Source organism: Melozone crissalis, unplaced genomic scaffold (assembly GCF_028551555.1).
Source record: "Melozone crissalis strain CALT ecotype California unplaced genomic scaffold, PUWL_Pcris_2 ptg000006l_1, whole genome shotgun sequence".
Classification (NCBI taxonomy): Eukaryota; Metazoa; Chordata; class Aves; order Passeriformes; family Passerellidae; genus Melozone; species Melozone crissalis.
In genome coordinates this window covers 1,684,587-1,703,532 of record NW_026535784.1, presented here as the reverse complement: position 1 = coordinate 1,703,532, position 18,946 = coordinate 1,684,587, and the positions used below count along the sequence as shown (strand labels likewise).

The 18,946-nt window shown below is 45.2% G+C and overlaps 1 protein-coding gene across 1 annotated transcript in view; it reads left to right on the top strand.

Moving 5' to 3' along the window:
* Nucleotides 1-4,002: 4,002 nt before the first annotated feature.
* ATRN (attractin) overlaps nucleotides 4,003-18,946 on the top strand; it is a 151,594-nt gene continuing 136,650 nt past the window's right edge. Inside the window, exon 1 of the mRNA XM_054292950.1 lies at nucleotides 4,003-4,319. Within this exon, the coding sequence (XP_054148925.1) occupies nucleotides 4,015-4,319 (305 nt within the window). The 5' untranslated portion in view covers nucleotides 4,003-4,014. The remainder of the gene's footprint in view (nucleotides 4,320-18,946) is intronic.

Sequence of the window (18,946 nt, the reverse complement as noted above, 5' to 3'; positions counted from 1 at the left end):
TGCCACAGGCAGCTGATGAATGGTCTGTTGGGTGGGCTGTTGCTTTATTGTCAGAACTCTCTCTTCCTGTTCTCATTTACTGGGTGACCCTTCTTAACTATTTTTAAAGTGATTTAAAGTTTGCTTGATGAAAAACAACCATCAACCACCGCACAAATCTAAAAATTCCAGCTATCTGGTATAAAACCTTTTGATTCCCCAACTGCAAAAACCTTTTGAATTGCTAATTTCCCAGGTTGCCCAGGGAAGTTGTGGCTGCCCTATCCCTGGAAGCTTTCAAGACTAGCTTGGACAGGACTTGGAGCAATCTGCTCTGTGGGGTGGTGTCCCTGCCCATGGCAGGGGGTTAGAATGAGATGAGCTTTGAGGTCCCTTCCAAGCCAAACCATTCTGTGATTCTATGACTTTTAAGGAACTACTGCAGGGAAAAGGGTGGGGAGAGATCCAAGGATGGATGGAATCTTGTGCTTTATCTGCCTAGTTGGATTAAAAACCCACAGAAACTGTTGAGCACAGAAGCAGTTTGCTAAATCTGATGCCAGTGAAGAGAAATTCAACTGATATCTAAGAGGGAACAATTTCTCCAAGTTTATTTGCACCCTTACCCAATGTTTTACTTTCTGTCTTTTGTGCAACAGACAGCGATGTTTGGCAAGAAAGGAGGGAGCAGATGTTGTGAAAATAGAAGTACTGTTATCACTGATAACTGCAAGTGAACACAAACAGATGCGAAGAGACACAAAATAGAGGATGGGGTAAGATTTGACAGCAGATGCCAACCCCAGCCCTGAGCTGGCTATATCTGGCTAGTCCATGTGGGGTTTTAGAGTTATACCAGCAACACTTCCACTGGTTGGAACCTTTAGGCATCACTTGGCGGGAGCAACTTGTGCTGCCAGCACCTGTGTGACTGTGCTGGGTTTGGGTTACCAGGGTTTGATCCGGGGGTGGCTCCTGTGAGGAGGTGCTGGAGCTTCCCTCCACATATGATGGAGCTGTGGGGGTGCACAGACCCTCTGCAGCTCATGAACACCCATGGCAGAGCAGGAAGAGGCCTGAAGGAGGCTGTGCCGCCATGGGAAGCCCACATTGGAAGAGGGGCAGAGTGTGAGAAGTCCAACCCCTGAGAAGGAAGGAGCACAGTGATCGTGTGTGATGGACTGAGCACAGCCCCATTCCCTGTCCCCCTGCACCACTTGGAAGGAGGAGGGAGAGAAGCATGAGGAAAATTGAGCCTGGGAAGGAAGGAGGGGTAGGGGGAAAAGTGATTTAGGATTGGAGTTTATTTCTCATTTCCCTGCTCTGATTGAATTGGTAATTAATAAATTAAACTGATTTCCTCCATCTCTTCTGCCCATGACAGTAGCTGGTGACTGATCTCTGCCTGCCCTTATCCCAGCTATGAGCCTTTCATTGTATTTTCTTCCCCTGCCCAGCTGAGGAGGGGAGTGAGAGCAGTTTTAGGAGGCACCTGGTGTAGCCAGGGCCACTCCACCACAGTGACAATCCAGAGAGCAGTGTCATGCACTGCCTGTATGCTGAGCTGGCTGACTCTCAGCCAGACTGGCTTTTCTGGCAGCACCTTGGGAAATGGCTGGGTATCTGAACCCACAGATTCAGGGCATGCTGGCAGTTGTCTGTGTCCCAGGAATATAGGTGTATGTAGAAATAGCCTCTCTGTGCCTCCATTTCTGTATAGCCTACAAGGGATTTGCAACCTCTGTTTCTCAACACTCACACCTTTTTGGTTTTGGTTGCCTTTGAATACCAAGTCAGCCCACTCCAGCAGTTTTAAACTAAACCCAAGAGTTTATCCTCCTTCTTGAGGCATCAAGCAGAAAAGGCAAAATCTCTGAGCAACAGTTTTGCAAGAGATAATTGACTGACAAGAAAAAAACAGCCAGTCTTTGGAATGTTTTCTTTCCTATCTGCTCAACACTGTTCATTATCCCAGTAACTTGCACAGAAATCACTAAGGCTCCCACTGAGAACCTCCCTCAGACAGGTAAATAGCGTTTGAATTTCTAAACACAAGTGAACTGTTTAAATTTGGTGAGCTGCCTATTTCCACCCAGTCTGCTGTGTGTCTTTACATTGCTGCACCGAAATCCTGGTCACCCTTTCGGAGGGAAAAATGTGAATAGTATCTTTTCTTCTTTTATTTTTTTTTCTTTCAGTAATAAATTCTCAGCTGTTGACATCTTTCCTCACTCAAAAAAATTTGTGTAAGTCAAGACACAATCATATTGCTGGAGACAGACCAAAGGTAACAATTACCCAAGAACTGCAAACACTGTCAGGTTTCTCACATCTTTTTGACTCTGTTAAAAATGAAAGGTCTGAAATTTTCATCCTTCCTGCTGCAAAGGATATCCTTGCTGTATGTCCAACTGAGTTTGCTGCTTTGCCCACAAATTCAGAAGAGAATGATTTTAAACTTCTTTATTCTTCCTTGTTCAGACCTTTGCTGTTACAAATTACGGCCCAGAAATCTTTGGAGATCACTGCCTTGTTTTCCAGGGTAGGAGGGCATCCTGTTCTTCAGATCTTTTTTCTTTTTTTTTTTTTTTTTGCTTATACAACTAGAATCATAAAATTACGGAGTGGCTTGAGTTAGGAAGGATCTTAAATCTTATCCCACCCCTTCCATGGCAGGGACACCTCCCACTGTCCCAGGCTGCCCCAATGTCCAGCCTGGTCTGAGACACTGCCAGGGATCCAGGGGCAGCCACAGCTGCTCTGGGCACCTGTGCCAGGGCCTCATAGCCTCACAGGGAACAATTTCTTTCCATTTAGCTTCCTTGGTGGCTCAGAGCCTCATTCAGCCTTGAACAGTTCCTTTTCCCTCCCCTTTGCCTCGAGGTCTCCCTGTGCCTCAGGCCCACGCTCAGAGTGGGTGGGGGGGCATTCCTGACCTACTAGGGGGACACAACCCCACCTCTGACAGGACCTTTTCGGGCTCACCTGGGGTACGGTGACACCCTGGGATGCTGGGACGTGTCCATTGTCCATGTGGAGTCCAGTTTGGGCTGCTCCATCCCAGGGCAATGCCCGTGCCCTGTGTTGCACTGCAGGGGCACCTCCAGTGCAGGGCAGCCCCAAGCCCCCAGTTCAGCATGGATACCGAGGGGCTGGAACGCGCCCAGGGAAAGGAAGAGTTAAAGTTGAGGAAGGCTCTGGAGCACCAAGAGCGGCTGTGGGGGCTCAGCCTGGAGAAAAGGAGGCTTGGGGGGGGCCCTTGTGGCTCTGCACAGCTCCTGCCAGGAGGGCACAGCCGGGGGGATCGGGCTCTGCTCCAGGGAACAGGGACAGGAGCAGAGGGAATGGCCTCAGGCTGGGTCAGGGCAGGCTCAGCTTGGACACCAGCAGGAATTCCTTCCTGGAAAGGGAGCTCAGGCCTTGGCAGCGGCTGCCCTGGGAGGTGGTGGAGCCTCCACGGTCCCTGGAGGTGCCCCAGGAAGGCCTGGATGCGGCACTCGGTGCTCTGGGCTGTTGGACGATGTGGGGGTGTCACAGGTTGGACTGGGTGATTCTGGAGGGCTTCTCCTACCCCAATGATTCTGATTCTGTTGCTCCTCTTGCTCCTTTCACTGGGGCAGTGCTGGTGTTGTATCTGTGCCAGCTGCTGCTTTCTCACCTGTAATATTTAACTAATGGGGAGCAGTAAAGGGGCTTTAATTTTACAGCTCAGTTTTAAATCGACTAATTTCCTGGGAAATGCCATTTCATGGTTTGGGAATTGCCATGTGCTTTAAACTCTGCTTGTTAACCTTGCCGAGGTGAGAAACTCACCCCTAAGTGAAGAGCTCTGCAGCTGTAGCAGCTAACCAAGAGCTGCTCCCACTCTTTCTACACTAGAGACTGATCTGTGGCACGGACCCTGCGACTGCGAGTGCCTGACCCGCCCCCTCCCCGCCGCCATGGCCGCGCCGTGACGTCACTGGCCCCGCCCTCCCGGTTCCCCCCCCACTCGCGGCCACCGTAGCGGGATCGGCGGAGGCCCCGCGGCGGCCGATGGTCCGCGTTGTGCCGCCGCCCCCCGCCCGCCCCGCTCCGACCCGGCAGCGGCCGCAGATGGCGCGGCGGGGACCGGGCAGGCGGGGCGGGAGGTCACCGGCGCCGCCGCCGCCGCCGCTGCTGGCGCTGCTGCTGCTGTTGGTGCTGGGCCCCGCCGCCGCCGCCGGCGAGGAGGTGGCAGTCTCCAAGGAATGCGACAAGCCGTGCGCCAACGGCGGGCGGTGCCAGCCGGGCACCGGGCAGTGCGAGTGCCAGCCTGGCTGGGTGGGCGACCAGTGCCAGCATTGCGGGGGGCGCTTCAGGTGAGCCTCCGCGGGGCGGGGGGCGGGGACGCGAGGGGTCCGTGTGGACGGGGCGTGGGGGCTGGTTTGGGGTTGGTTCAGGAGTGAGGGGTTAGCTTTGGGGTACGGGAATGAAAGTCTGGCTCAAGTGAGGGGCTGGGTTGGGTGGGGAGTTCGTTTGAACCGTGGGAATCGGGCTGGTTTGGGGTACCGAGAGGAGAGTGTGGCAGCCCCATCAGGGATGGGCGGCAGGGACGGGGCAAGGGAGAAAGGAGAAGACACAGCAGTGGCTCAGGGGCCCTAAGGGGCACTTGAGGGCAATAGGGAGGTGGGTACGAGGAGCAGGTTTGGGCACTCAGACCTGCTGAGGAGGGTCCAGGGGTGAGTGAGGGCAGCAGGGAAGGGCCGGGTGACAGTAAAGGTGAGGGGCGGGACCAGGTGAGGTGAAAGGTGAGCGGTAGATGGAAGTGACAGGAAGGGTGAGTGGCAGGTCAAGGGAATGGTGAGGGACACTCAGGTGATGATAAAGGTGAGCGGCAGGTGCAGGTGACAGTAAGGATGCCGGTGTTAGGGCAGGATAGGAGCATTTTGAGAGGACAATAGGGGCTGGGTTTCTGGGCAGTGAGGGTGTGAGCATGGGCCTGGTTCAGGGGGATGTGGGTGTAAAGGGATGGGCAGGAGTCATGAAAGGGGTCAGAAGGGATTTGGATGCAGAGGGAGAGGTGGATGTGCAGAAACAGGCTTGAGGGGTGACAGTGTGGAAGGCTTGGTCTGACTGTCCCCAGAGGAGGTGAGTGGTTGGGCTTCCTGGGGGAGCTCTCAGAGCAATGGGACATGGATGTTTAGTGCCCCAGTTGGTGAGTACAGGATGTTTGTTATGCAGAGAGGCGCCTCTAAGGGGGCCAGTTTTTGGCATTGGTTGGCTGGGTTGCACAGGCATTACTGGTGATCGGTTGTGATTCTAAAGGGCTGTGTAGGAGCAGGGATGTGGTTGTAGGGCACTGGATCAGTGGGGATCTGAGTTTGATGGATTGCAGGGCCAGGAAAATGTTGGGTTTAAGTTTTAGTATGTCCAGACAGAAAGTAAAGCTGGAGGGGAGTGGGTATGGGGATATTTTTTTGGTGGCAGGGTTAGTTTTGGGAACTTACAAATGGAAGTGTAAGGATGGTGGGTGAATGGGGGTGGCTTTGTGTGTGGATGTGGAGCTGATGGAAGCAGTGAGGAGCAGGTGGACACAGGAGGACAGTGTGGGTGTGGGGCCAGTTCCTGGGCGGGGAGAAGGACTAATGTGTGCATGGGACTAGATCACACTTAGAACAGGTTGGAGGAGAAGGGCGTGCAGGTGGGCGTTAGAGCGGTGTGGAGACTCTAGAGGTGTTTGGAGGGGGGTTAAGGAAGCTCCTCTTGGCAGATCAGCAGGTTCTGGTTTTGGTTAAAGGTTATTTCAGGAGAAGTAGGTGCAGGGGGGAGAAGCAGTATCCTTATGGCAGTAGCTAGCATTTGGGAGGCTCATCATCTGGAGATGTAATGCTGCTGGCTTTTGGGGAGGGACAGTGGGAATAGCAGCGTGGTGGGAAAAAGCTCCTGGGCTTGTGGGGAGACCAGAATGGGCAGTGGGAGGGGATTGAACAGGACAGAGGGTATTGGGAGAGTCCTGCTGCTTCAGAGTTTTGTTTTGTTTGTTTGTTTTTTTTTTTTTTTGAGGAAAAAAGGGCTAAAGGAGGGCTCTGGGCTGGGGGATGGAATTCCCTGGCTCTGCACTGGTCCAGGCCAAGTGCAAACAACTGTGTGTGGGAATGAGGGGTGTCTGCACAGGACAGTGATTTTTGGGCTGTATGCTGATGGACAGTGTGTTTCTGCAGTGCTGGGGCCAGTTCTTTTAGTGTTGAGTTACTCGGTTGGGTTGTGTGTCTGAGGTGTATCCCACTGGATGAGAAAATGGAAATCATCATGGGAATAGGCTGAGGATGCTCCCTGGCATTATGGCAAGGATTTCTGTAAGATGGTTACCTGCCTTGGATTCGTCTGTGGCAGAGGGAGAGCCAGTGTGTGTCTGCATGCATTAGGCGAATTCCCTGGCAGGGCTGATTCCTGGAAAAGAAGGAAATGAGAAAAGGATGATTATCCTAGGCAGTGACTGCTTTCTTGGGGAGCTGCTGAAGGTACCAAGCACCCTTCGATGATGTTCCTTATTGATTTGGGAGGAGGGTAACTGTTTATATAACCTGAACTCATGGAAGAAAAATACTTAATTTTTTTTATTCATATTTGTTGACCGTCTGTAGATGTGTGTGTATTGCAAACAGTTTGAAAGGAGTTTTGTATAGAAACAATTCCAGGCTAGGCAAGCCCTGGAAGTCCAGACCTGCCTTTTTAATGTCTTTTTCCTGCTGTCATGAAAAGCATTTTCTTTTAGCTGGGAGAGTGCTTTAAGGAATAGCCTCATACGTGTTACTCTCTTGGAGAAACTTAGGATATGTGTGGTTTTTAGGGGACTGGATTTGAGAGACTTCTTTTCTGAATAGTAATGCCAAGTAAAAAAAAAATTGGTATTTATTCACTGCTAATAGAACCTCAATTTTTTTCCTCTTACCTGTTTTGATAAAACTTCTTTTTTCTTTCTCGCATATAATTCTAGTCTAAAATGTTGCCTGAAAACATAATACATGTTTTTCTCTGTAGATGATTTGTCTGTTTATTAAGGAGTTGGAATTTCTAGTAATGTTTTTAAACTTGGAGCTCTGAGAAATGCAAACAGTGGTCATAGTTCTGCAGTCATGTGTCTTCTTTCACATGCCTTGAGTTTGCTCTGTCTCCTGTCAAAATTGGCTCTGCAGGAGGTTTTTGTTTGGTTCACGGTTGTCAAGAGTTTGGCTTTAAAGGACTTAATGTGTTATTAAATACTGTAGGTACAAATGGGAAGTAGAAGAGCAGGTGAAAATTATTTTCTAAGTGCAGTGTATTCTATGTGCTTATCTGCTGGACTGAGAGATGTAATTAAATTTGGCATGTTAATCATCCTGTCTAATCTAGATGTATATGATGACTGTATTTGTGGCATTGAGTGTTTTCATTTACACTGTAAAGTTACACCTCGTGCTTCACTAACCTACTAATATCTCACATCTTCTTGTGTTCACAGTGAAGGATGAACATTGTAGCATCGAGTTGCAGTCTTCTAATATTTCATTCCCCTTTTTCCCTGGGAAATCTTTTTTTTAAACTGCAGTTAGGTGTATGAGTAACACACCCCAGATCAGTGATGCTTTTTAGAGGTGGAAGGCTGATTTAGGAAGGACTTATTTTCTAAGATATGGAACCAGCCATTTTAGTTGTTCAAAGATAAACATCTTGGTGTTAACAGAAGCTGAAACACAAAACACAGAATGTGCCTGATGTGCTTGTGTCTCCTGTTTGAGCATAAACCTCCAGAGGGCTCTGGGCTGGCTGGAGGCTGCTGTGGGCTTCAAGCTGCCATGATATGGGCAGGAGAGGAGCTGCTGCTGGGAGGGATGAGAAATTCCCTAGTCACAGAGCTGCAGCAGCATCCTGAGATGGCATTTGGAGCAGTGGGAGCTTGGGAGCTCCAAACTTGAGAGTGAAATTGGCAGCATTGATTATTGTACAATCAAAAAGATGCTGCACACTTTGTTAACAGACTCTTCAAAGTGCTGTCTGCAGCTCAGTGACACAACCTCTCATCCTGCCTAAACTGAGTTGTCAGCCAGCTGCCTAATTAGCAGATGGAATTAAAGGTGGAAAGGCCCTCTAAGATCATCCAGCCCAGCTGCCCCCAACCCTGCCAAGACCACCAGTAACCAGACCCACGTGTTTTTGAACACTTCCAGGCATAGGAGCTCAGCCACTTTCCTGGGCAGTCTGTCCCAGTGCCTGACCAACCTTTCCATGAAGACTTTCCCCAGTATCCAGTCTAACCCCTGCACCAAAAGTGCAACTTGAGGCCGTTTCCTCTTGGTCCTGTCTCTTGTTCCCAGGGAGCAGAGCCTGACTCCCCCTGGCTGCACCCTTCTGTCTGGGAGTTTTGGGGAGTGAATGAGAATGAGCTCTTCTCATTCTGGCCACGAGTTTTTCCAGGCTGAGCCCTCCCAGTTTCCCCAGCCCCTCCTCACCAGACAAGGCAAGTAAAGCACAGAGCAAGAAATGACCTCTGGTTCACTTCCATTTATTGTCCTGAGATTGTAAAGGGTTGGATTAACAAATTCAGGATAATGATTGACTTATTGAACAGTTAGTGTGTGTGGTTTGTGTGTGTAGGCTCACTGATGGGCGGTTTGATGTTTGATGGTAGCTGAAAATAATATTTTGACTATATAACGAAATACCAGATTATTCCAGGAATATGGATTTTGTGTGTAAAGGCACTAGTGCTCCTTTCATGGTAATACTCTTTTTGTGGTGGGAGATGGCAAATACTAAGCAGGACTTAACCATGCAACCTGACAGTTGGGGAGTAAAAAACAGATTAGACTGTGTCCTTTAAACTCTCTTTTTAGTAATATAATGGGGAGCAGTTACGTGTTACTGATTAAATGTTATGAAGGACTTGGTGGTAGTAGAGGGTGCTTGGCCAAAGAATATTACAGTGAAGAGGAATTTTATCTCTAGGTTTGTGTAAATCACTGCCTGAGAGAGTTGTGAGCTGGAAAAGAGCTATCACAATTCTCTTTGTTAAATAAATAGGAACTTCTGGTCAAAAGCTTAAATACAAGCTGTTGTCTTTAAGAAGCTACCTGAGGCATTTGTGGATTTAGGAAGGTCAGGAAGATGCTTAATAGATCCAAGGATGCTGGCAATTTGAATCAAATCAGTTTAAGTGCTCAAATTAGATCTGGGGCCTGCATTTGTGTCTGATCCCCATTCTGTTCCTCCCTTTTCATTAGGGTATTATTGTGCTTTAAAATGATTTTCTCTTCCATGCTGCTTAATGAAAGACTTGCTCAAACACTGCACTGGTAAAAAAGAAGAAGCTATTTGAGTAGGAAATACTTAAACATCATCAATTTTAATGAATGCACTGGGAAAAAAAGAACAATTATATGTTTTTTTTTAGTTCTTGGAGGTATGTGTGGATATCCTTATGAATGCATATCTATATTTCTGTCTATCCATACATGTAAATAATATATAAATATTATCTATTTTGTGGCTTGGAGCAACCTGGTCCAGTGGAAGGTGAAGGAGGTCTTCAAGGTCCTTTCCCACCCAGACCATTCCATGATTCTGTTTAAATGATCTGTTCATTGGGAAACTCATGGGTAATATTTAATCTGAATTCTCTGTTATTGCTCCTCTCCCTGTTTTATTGGACAATCTGATATTTTACTAGGGCTGTTTTAAGAACTAAACTTCACCTGTGAAATAATTCAGTATTTTTGAAATATCTGAATTGTTCTGCAGTTTGTGCTGTGCACTAAACGAGCAGCATAAATATTTGACTTGCGGGAGGTTTTGTTAACGTTTGCAATAAGCTCACTGCCTGTTTTCAGTCTGCTTTATAGTAAGGAGGCAGCAGTGGAAAATTCAGAGCAGTCAGACAAAACAGCTCGTGCTGGATCCTCCCCATCATCTCTGCCTCACAAACATCCAGTGCCTTGCCTGTTGGAGCTTTAGTGGTTGGAATTACTGAACACTGTGTGTGTGTGAGAGAGAGAAGTCCTGTCCTGTTCCTGTCTTCCTGCTGAGCACGTCTGAGCATGAGAGCTCCTGGAACAGAGCAGATGAAGGATAACATTCCTGTGCCTGCCAAATCCAGAAACATATCACTGACTTGGACTTAGAACGCCTCCTTCTCTGCAGCAGTCACCATTTGTGTCATTTCTCTGTTCCTGCAAGGATCAGGGAATACCTGCCCGAGTCCCTGAGCACTTGGCTGACACTGCTCTAGATTTTCCCAGTATTTCAGTCTCAGCTGTTCCTGTCGTTTTGGATGCAAAATAATCACAGAATGGTTTGGGTTGGAAGGAACCTTAAAGCTCTTCTCATTCTAACCCCCTGCCATGGGCCAGGGACACCTTCTGCTAGACCAGGTTGCTCCAAGCCCTGTCCAGCCTGATCTTGAGCACTTCCAGGAGTGGGGCAGCCACAGCTTCCCTTGGAAACTAATAAAATGAGCTCAGGTCCAGCCAGGTGTTTGTTACCATCTTCATCAATTTACATTTAACATAAATAACTTATATTGAAATACCAAACAATGGCTAAAATTGGCACTGTTTTCACAGAAAATAGTTGTTTTCTTCAATTAAAAAAAAAAAAATCTAGGACCAGTGATCCTTTTGTCCCATGTCTTGATAAATTTAAATAATATTTGAAATGTATGTGATGGATTTGATTTTCCTGGCTTGTTCCTCTGAAGCTTTTGTGAGCAATCAAATTTCAAACCCTGAGCTTCCTGCACCTGACATGTTTATGAAATCCATGCTGAAAATCCTATATTTAGGTAATGCTGCTGCTCACCAAGCTGTTGTCTCACTGTATTAATTTAGGATATCCTTGGGTCCTCTTTTCTTGAATGGTTTCCTTGAAGAATTTTTTTCTGATTTGAAGTTCTAGGCAGAGCACTTAGAATTACCTTCTTGACCAGATAGAGCTTTGCTTCTTTTTTCCTGCACTCAAAATACTCCCAGCAAATAGGAGCTTTTAAATCACATCTTGTAAAGCATAGTGAAAAAACAGAGTAAAAAAGGCTGAAGCAAAGTAGTTTTGGGGGAGGAGGGAGCTGCTCCAAACTGGAATTCACCGTAAGAAGAACCACAGCAGTTTGTGCCAGTGCTTTGTTCTTGCACAGCCACATGCTCACATCTGCCCATTAAACCACTGCAGCATCTTGGAAGCTGGGCTGGAATATTTGGTGATCAACTTTACAGCAGTGAACAGAGATGATAATTTGCTTTTGTGCACAGTTTTGAATGAAATGCTCATTTAGTCACCGAAACATTGGAGCAGTAAGGATGTTTGCTTTTTGTTTCCTGCTTTTGTTCCCTTGCTTTGTTCATGGCTGATCCTCACAAAAGTTCCTTTAGATCTACTTGAGATTGTCACTTTTCCTCCTTTTGCTTAAAATAAATATTTATTTGATGGAGAGGCAGGTTGCTTGCAGGGTTTTGGTGGATGTGTGCTGCATAGAGATGATTCCAGGCATGGTTTGGGCTTGAATGGGAAATGCTTGGGATATTCAGAATGTAAGGGCTCTGTCCTTATTGCAGAGTTGTGACATCATTAGGGTTGTTAAGAGCCCTTAATTGCACACAGAACAAGCTTTATGTAGCAATCTGATAACCTAAATTTGGGACATTGGCATAGTGGGGGATTTGGATAGTAATTGAAAGAAAATGGATTCTGTTTTGGGCTGATAATAAGTGTCTTAGTGCATCTTGCATGATGAAGAAGAGTTTAAATGTTTTACTGATGAATTGAGCAATATTCCGGCTAAAGAGGGGCAGCTGATCAGAACAGATTGTGAGAAGTACTTCTTGGATGCCCCAGGATCTGGAAAATATTCCTGGTCCTGGTTGTGCCTTCACTTGCTAAAACAAGTTTCCTGCAGCATCACCAGATTCAGAATTTTCAGTTTCCTGAAAATGCAGAAATGGAATTAAGCTGGTTTAAGGGACGCCATGCTGACAGAGGTGATCTGGGCATTCCAGCCAAGGGTTTTCCAGTGTGTAAACTCTCTTTTACTCCCTGCTGTGCCTGCTGGGCTCACAGCTGCGGAGGTGAAAGCACTGTTGTACACAAACTTAGCTCGGGTGTGCTCAGTGCGTGTTGCAGAAATTTAAATAGGAGGTTGTTGCTTTGTGGAGGTACAGGGTGTTGCACATCATATTTGAAAATTATCTGTAATGACCTTTACCATGAGACAGTGCTGCTCAGCTTGATGCAGGATGTACAAATACAGCTGTGAACATCCCAGATTTTCTATTATTTCCCTTTGCCCTCTGTTTCCTGATTCTCAGAAACTTTTTTTTTTCTTTGCTAGTTTCTATAAGCTGAAAGAAAAAAAAAAAAGAAGAAAATTGTGCTAGGAAAACAGTCTTTGGAAGACTTTCTTATTAAACTTATTAGTGTTTGTATTGCTTGAAAATTTAATATCTGTCTCCAAGGTGGTGCTTGTCTACTGAAAGGATAAGAAGCTTGACACAGATGAATTAGCATTTTTTTTGTAAACTCCTTTTATAAACTCAAATACAGAAAGTGAGAGGTATTTTTCCATTCAGAAAATTTAGGTTGGGTCTAATATTTTTTCATGGCAGAGGGAAGGAATGTCTTCAATTACTTTGTGATTAAAAGCTATTTAGTTTTCAGTCATTGTAATGAAAAAAATTGCCCCTGCAGTGGCTTAGCTGTGTATTCAGTGGCTTTAGTGGTTTTTTTGTGTGTTTGTTTTTGTTTTTATTTTTTTATGGTTTTGTTTTGTTTTGTGGGGCTGGTTTTTGTTTTTGTTTGTCTGTTTTTTCCCTTCAGTTTCTTTGTGCTTGTGTCATGATCTCTTTCCTCTCACAGTTTAGTCATTTTCCACATGTTCCAGATGTTTTGAATGTAATTGCACTGTCTAGGGAAAATGTATGATTCAGGTTTACCATGAGCACAGCTTTTAGATTTCATTGCTTGTTACGATCAAGAATGTGTTTGAGTTCCTCTAAAATAAGCTTTTCAGAGTGGTTTTGTGAAGGTTTTTTGCAGCAAGGTGCAACATGTTTCCTACCAGAGTTGTGCACCTGTCTTCTTAATGATTAATTTACACAGTCTGTCTCCATTAATCCAGAGTGGAGAGTGTCGCTTGAATTTTATGGTGATTTCAGAGCATAGATCTCTAGTGTCTGCTTGCTACATACCTTGATCTTGTGTGAGATCATCAATGGCGATGCTGCAAAGATTTCCAGCCTTTGCAAGACCTGATTTGCAGAATAGTGTGGAACTGAAGTGCTGACTGGGCTGGCCAGTGCTACAAGAAAAAAAAAGCCCAAAAAGCAGGGAAAACTCCAGCATCATTTCCTAGTAAGGATTTTAGTGCTGCTAGAAAAAAGTATACTGCTGTATCCAAATTGTGAGCATGGATTGATGCTGCTGGCTTGCTGGAAGCAAAGTACTGAATTCCAAATAATATAGTGAAAAATAATTAGTTTTGAGGTCACTGGTGATTTTAATTTTAATTTTTTTCAAGGAGAGATCAGGAACAGGCAGAATTGCTGGGTGAGTTGCTTTTAGTTTTGTTGAAAAAGTTGAAATATATTGTTGTTCAAGACACACTCTGTTTGCATCTGCATTTATGTATAGTGCTGCCTCCTTGTTTGACAGTGTGTCAGTGCACTTTAGTTCAGGGATTGATTTATTGCACTGAAACATGTAACAGGCAGCTCTACAAATTTGGGTCAGTCAGTGTCTTTCTCACAAGCACAGGTTGCAGTGACTCTTTAAAGTTACTGGTTTTCATTTTGGGAATAGTAATGGGTGTTTAAGTAAGCCCTTGTTCAACTTCTGGAGGATGAATCATTTTGAGGAGGTGTTGATGTGTTCAAAGTCAAAACCAGGATTTGACTTCCCGCCTATGCACACTTTTTCTGAAACATCCATATTAATATTACTGGAATTTAAAATTTTCTTGTGGATACTCTGATAGTCTGTTAACTTGTTTTATCTGAATTTATGTGATGAGCCCAAAGAAAACTCTAATGCTGCTGAAAGCATGTTAAACCAGTAATTTGTGGATCACTTTCAGCTTTTCTCACTACCTGAGCTGATAAGAATTTCTGGGACAGCAGGCAAATGTCAGTACCAGCAGAATTGCCTTACGTGAATGGTACAATAACAATTTCTATGCAAGTTTGATGTTTGAATGTGAGAGGATGGGAATTTGAATTTCTGGTGAAACAGGAATGTGTGGTCTGGCTGGAAAAGCTGAAATGACTTTATAGCCTCTAACTTTACTGTTCCCTTGAGAATAGATGATCACAGACTTCAGGAATCAATGCAGTTCATCATTTAATCCCCTTGGTTCAGTTTCCCTATCAATTAATTAGGGCAAATTATTTATATGGTCTAAAGATGTTCTGATGATGACTCTATTTACATAGGAATTTGGAGGTTTGGAAGCATATTTTAATGACAGTTTGGATGGCAACTGGTATTCAGTTGTCTATTCTGAGAATAATACTGCCCTACAGAAGAAATGTGGTTAATGTTGCTATAAATATGCCTAAATCATCTTCACTGAGGTTGATGAAAAAGGATATTGTGTGTTAAAAGTGATGGAGTTTAAATGTGATCTTAATTTCTCTGTTCAGCACTTATGGGAATTTGTCATGTGATACGGAAAGACAAGAAATCACAATGTGGAAATTGTGTTATAGGATCAAAGCTGGTTGAGGCATCAGAGTGGCCTCTGTGCCTGAATTTTGCTTGCTTGCAGTGCAAGATGTGTGTGCATTAGCTGGGACGTGGTGCTGGAGGAAACATCCTTTGCTATATTCCCACTGTCCAAATCCCCCTGATTTTCAGTATCCCAAGGCAGGGAGGACTGAAGCATGAGTGCATGAAGGTGTGGTGACTCACACTGTGTAGTTTTAGACCTGGGCTCCTCAAGCAGTGCCCTGTGGTAGGACAGGTTGTACATGAGTTTCTGCAGTGCCAGTGAGGTTGGGTGGGCTGGAGCTTCTCCCAGGGAGCATGGAGGGAGTCCTTTCCCTTTTTCTTGTGGGTTGATGTAAATTCATCCGTCTGTTCTGCACTTTGCCAAGGGCAGAGGCACCTCCCGCTGTCCCAGCTTGTTCCAAGCCCCATCCAGCCTGGCCTTGGACACTTCAGGGATGGGGCAGCCACAGCTGCTCTGGGCACCCTGTGCCAGGGCCTCACACCCTCACAGGGAGCCATTTCTCCCCAATATCCCACCTAACCCTGCCTGCAGTCAGTGGGACAGCATTCCCCCTTGTCCTGTTGTTTCACGTCCTTGTCCAAAGTCTCTCTCCAGCTCTCTTGGAGCTGTTTTAGGTACTACAAGTGCTGGAATTTCTTCCTGGAGCTTTCTCTGGGCTGAACAAATCCCAGCTCTCTCAGCCTGTGTCCATAGAGTTCCTTGCTTTTTACCTGTGGATTTGAAGAAGTTCTGTAGGAGACAACCATGTGTGTGTGTATTGATTTTTGTTTGCACTTGAATTTTTCATACATTTTGTATTGATTTAAAGCTATAAATTTGCAGAAGCCTGAGCCCTTCGTGGTTAGGCTTTGTGGGGCTCTCTGGGCATCAAGGCTGTCTTGTGTTTCTGTAGTAAGTTCAATAAATAATAAATCAACTTCTGTCATTCACTGAAGGAAATCTTTCTGTTCAAGTTTAGGGAGATTAACAGGATTCTATAGACACAACTGAAATTGATGTTTCCTTAGTGTCTTGTAACACACTGAAAATACGAAAGTAGGTGGATGAAGGCCACTACCATCAATGCTAAAGGAGGAGATAAACCACTATGGATGATCTCTGTGGTAACTGTCATATCTGAAGAAGGAAAAGCACCCATTTTGAGGTCAGAAAGCATTGTGGAAAGTTTTTAAATTCTCCTAATTTAAATATGTGATAAGAGCAGTTAAAGGTGCCATGCCTGATGGCCAAAGTGAGTGTTGGAAGCCCTTTTGCAGGCTGGGCTGTTGATCTGCTGAAGATTAATGGCAGGTCAGGACTGTGACTTGGCATGAGATGCTTTCCCTTTAATCTCCAATTAAATTAAAGAAGCACCAAATAGCTATGATTTTAATGGGGTAAAATATATACACACACATATATTTCCCTTTCTCATGACTGACTCACATTTCAGCAGAGGTTCTCCTCTAATGACTTCAGGTCCTTTTATAAGATTTTTTTATAAGTTGTACGTGTTCATTATTAAGTCTTTAAAAACAAACTCAGGAAAAGTTTGGCCCTGGTGAGCTGTGTGTTGCTGTAATTTCTCCAAGGAGTGAAATAGTAGAAATGGTAAGTTTTGAAATTTTCTTTTTGGTTTTTCTTTTGGCAGCTACTTCTGTACATAGTATGTGTAAAACATACATGTGGGTAAAGCTGTATGATTTCTAAAATGTGGAGTCAAAGTAATTACTGTGCATGTCACTTATGTTCCTTAATGTATGGTATTCTGTTTAAGTGGTGGAGCTAAGGAGAAAAGAGAACAGGTCAGCAGGGTAAAATAGTTGTACTAAGTAGTTTTGATATTTGTAATATGAAGTATATTATGGATCATCTCATCCTGATCTTGGTAGCCAATGTCCTACTGATTATACAATAAAATATCTTAAAACATTGCTGGTGTTGAATACTGTTTGAGATATTCCTGAACACATAGAGTAAACTGAACCCAAACTTTTCAGATGTATGATTTTGAAAATAAACCCCGCTTAGGATCTAAAAATGTAAATAAAATCTTACGAGCTGCCTTTTGAGGAACCCTATCCATAGACTGTACAGGACATGTTGTTCTAAACGGGCACTGAACTAAAGGTAGATGGGGCAATATGCCACCTGCACTCTTATTCCAGGGCATCTTCAGAAATGTTACTGCAGGAGAGAAAGGGAGACTGAACTCAGAGCTCCCTGTGAACTGCAGTTCCTCCTGAGGGGCAGCTCTGGTCTCTGTTCTCTGTGACAGGACCCGAGGGAATGGCTGGAGCTGTGTTGGGGCAGGTTTAGGTGGAGATCAGGAGAGGCTCATCCCCCAGAGGGTGCTCAGGCAGTGCCCAGGCTCCCCAGGGAGTGGCCGTGGTGCCAGGGCTGCCAGAGCTCCAGGAGCGCTGGGGCAATGCGCTCAGGCTCAGGGTGGGATTGTTGGGGTGTCCTGTGCAGAGCCAGGAGCTGGACTCAGTGATCCTTGTCAGTCCCTTCCAGCTCAGGATACTGTGGGATTCCATGTGGAAATAAAGCCAAACCCAGTACAGCAGTCCTCCCTGCTGTCCTTGCTTCCTGGTGATATCTGGAGCAAACCAGCGGCAGCAACTGCAACAGAATTGAAAGTGGGAAGCGAAATTGCTGTGCATCACTTGGTCTGGTTTGGGGTTTTTTTTGGATTTAGTTTTTTTCCACAGCCATGGTTTGTGCCTTGAGTTGTTTTCTGTTTTCACTGAAGTTTACGTTCAGAAGGGTTGTAGCACACTTCCCTCTCCAAGTGCACTAATACAGGATAGAATTACAGGACTGATTTATGAAGTGGGTAACAGCTGTGATGCTGAATTGATTGGTACGAGGAGGTGCTTTGCAGCCCCTGCAGACAGGCTGGGTGCTATCAGACTGATGCCATCAGAGTCTTAGCTGCCAATCTGAACGTGCTTTTAGAGAGTTATTTCCACACCCAGCTTTTGGAGAATGGTGAGTCCTTGCCCAAGCTGGCTCAGACTGCAGAGCCCATCCCGAGCCCTGGAGGTGGGAACATGGGACACGTGTTTATATCCTGTGTTACTTACATGCACCGAGGCAGTTTGTAGGACTCCTATCATAACATTTGTGTTGTGTAGCCCCTAAAATAGCCCATGTTGTACTTTGTCCTGATTGTTTGTATACTGATGACATTCACTGGTTCAAATGAGATTTTCTGCCTTTTTCATTGCTTCTCTTTTAATCTTAATGCTTTGATTAGATTTTCAGAAGTTTATTGTATCTTCTATATCATTAATTCACTTTTAAAGTTTTTTCTTCATCTAATTATAATTGAATTTTGCCCTTGAGCAGGTGTATGGATAATCTTTTAAGAGCAGTTTTAAAAGTAGGGTGAAGAAGGTGAAGAGCTAGTAATAGAAAGTAACATTAGTTGAGTCTTTGGTTTGTGCAGTAGTGATTTAAAAAAATGGAGGGAAAGATGATCTGCTATCTTTAGACCTATCAATCTGACCTTGAGATCAAAATTTAAGAATGTGTGAAAGAATGATGGTACACAGACAGAAATTGCTAGGTAGATTTGCCATTTGTAAGTGATGCTGTTTAAAATACAATATATACATGTGCTGGATGTGTTATAAGCATCATTTAGGATGAAGGCACCTGTAAGAGATAAATAGGTGCAATCAGGGCTTTGGAAGCTTCTTTGATTCAATGGCACCACCCAGAGCAGGGCTGCACTGTATGACCTATGAAGAACTTTTCATCTGTGTGTGGTAGTCAGGAAATCTGGAGAGTTTTGTCTTCCATTCTGCCATTTCTATTGAGATGGAATTAATCAGGCTCCTTCTCATATTACAGGTGTGGAAGGGGAGCAGTTGGTGAAGTGTTGAACAGGAGGATAAGGGTTAAAAGAGGGGCCAAGGGAGGGGATTCTGCCCTGCTCAGGTGAGACCTCACCTGCAGAGCTGCCTCCAGCTCTGGGCCCCCAGCATAGGAAGGACCTGGAGCTTTTGGAGTGAGTCCAGAGGAGGCACCAAGATGATCAGAGGGATGGAGCAGCTCTGCTGTGAGGAAAGGCTGAGAGAACTGGGATTGTTCAGTCTGGAGAAGACAAGGCTCTAGGATGACCTAATTGTGGCCTTCGAGTAACTGGAAGGAGCTGACAAGAAAGATGTAAAGAGACTTTGGACACAAGGACTTTTGGAGAGACAGAATGGGGGGAAATGGCTTCAAACAGAGACAAATGTTGATTTAGATTAGAAATAAGGAAGAAGCTTT